Below are 1,476 nucleotides of genomic sequence, written 5' to 3' on the forward strand. Positions count from 1 at the left end.
GGCTGCAGGGCTCGGTGCCGGGAGGGGCGGTGGGTCAGGGGCAGCAGGCACCCCCTTGCAGCTTCTGAGGGGGTTTGGGCCCAGCTTGAGTACAAATGCGTCTGCGTGAACCTTCAAATAGCAGAGAGCACCCCCTCACTGGAGGGCTCAGCCTTCCTGGCCACCAGGTCCCCCCAACCAAGTAGCTGTGGACCCAGGAAACGCGCAGGCGGAGTGGCCACCCACTGCCCCACCCGTCCTCGGGCCTGGGCTGGAAGGACGATGGCCATCGCCTGGGAGGAGGGACTCCCTCAGGCATCAGCCTCGGGAGACGGCGGCACCTGTGTGAGGCTGCCCCCTGCCCGGGGTCCTGGGCCCCCTTCTCAGCGGAGTGGGGCCCTGCCCTGCCCAGGTGGCCTGGCCGGCACCGCAGTGCCCGTCCTGCCCACCCGCGTCCGCGTTCATTGTGCGTGAGCTCAGCGCTGAGCTGAGGAAGTGAAACCTGGCTCTGTCCCCAGGTGCCAGGGGAGGGTGTGGGCGGGCCGCCGTCCCCTCCTGGCTGGTGCCCGCTGTCCCCTCCCGTGTGGACACGCGCCGCCTGGCGGCTTCTTGGGAAGTTCCTCCCGCCGCGCTGGGGGCTGTCGGCGAGGACTCCCCGGAGAACCGCTCGGCTGTGGTGTGCACGCCTGTTGTTATGCCTCGTAATTAAAACATGGATTGGCCTTCGAGGGGGAATCTCATTCCTTCAATCTAAGAACCGCGGGTATTGGCACCGAGACGCCAGTGTGCGGGCGCAGACCGGAGCACAGCTGCTCCTGGGGGCGCTGTGAGTCAGGCTGGGTAATTGAGGGGTGAGTGAAGCCCGCGGTGGGCGAGGGCCCAGGCGCTGAGCATCTGCGTGCAGCCGAGAGGCCTCGCTCGCTGACTCAGCCCCGCCAGACGGCCTCTCGCAGCCGCGTCTGAGCGTGTCCGCTTGCCATCAGGCCGTAGCGGCTCTGTCCCTGTCCTGTCCCCATTGTACGGATGCGAAAAGGCTGTTTGCCCAAGGGCGTTCAAGGGCACTGTGGAGGGGGGGCGGGCCTGGACACGGGAAGCCTGGCGGTGGCCCTGGGAGGTGAGGCAGCCCCGCATTTCGCCCCCTGGCGGTCCCGGCCCTGACGCTCTCTCTCCCCCCCAGACCATCATGGAGCAGTTCAACCCCAGCCTGCGCAACTTCATCGCCATGGGCAAGAACTACGAGAAGGCGCTGGCAGGTAAGGCAGGCGGGCGGTGCCCGCGGCTGTGACGAGGACGCGAGTCCCGGTCCTGACTGGGTCCGTGGCGCTAGGACAGGCCCGTGAGGTCTGTCTGGGAGCCAGAGGATGGGGCTCAGATGAGGGGGTGCGCCCCCGCCCCCCCAAGCCTGCTTCCGGCCCTTTGATGTGAGACGGGCTTTCCCTCCGGGCCTTCCCGCCCTACCTGGGCCCGAGGCTCCCAGGGGCCTGTGCGGAGGGGGCC

General features: G+C 68.5%; 1 protein-coding gene across 1 annotated transcript in view; it reads left to right on the forward strand.

Moving 5' to 3' along the window:
- The first annotated feature begins 261 nt into the window (after positions 1 to 261).
- The window catches only part of BAIAP2 (BAI1-associated protein 2), a 38,524-nt gene continuing 37,309 nt past the window's right edge, over positions 262 to 1,476 (forward strand). The window contains 2 exon segments of the mRNA XM_014528387.1: positions 262 to 449; positions 910 to 1,260. Of these exon segments, the coding sequence (XP_014383873.1) occupies positions 262 to 449; positions 910 to 1,260 (539 nt within the window).

The sequence above is a fragment of the Myotis brandtii genome, unplaced genomic scaffold (assembly GCF_000412655.1).
Source record: "Myotis brandtii unplaced genomic scaffold, ASM41265v1 scaffold632, whole genome shotgun sequence".
NCBI classification, from domain to species: Eukaryota; Metazoa; Chordata; class Mammalia; order Chiroptera; family Vespertilionidae; genus Myotis; species Myotis brandtii.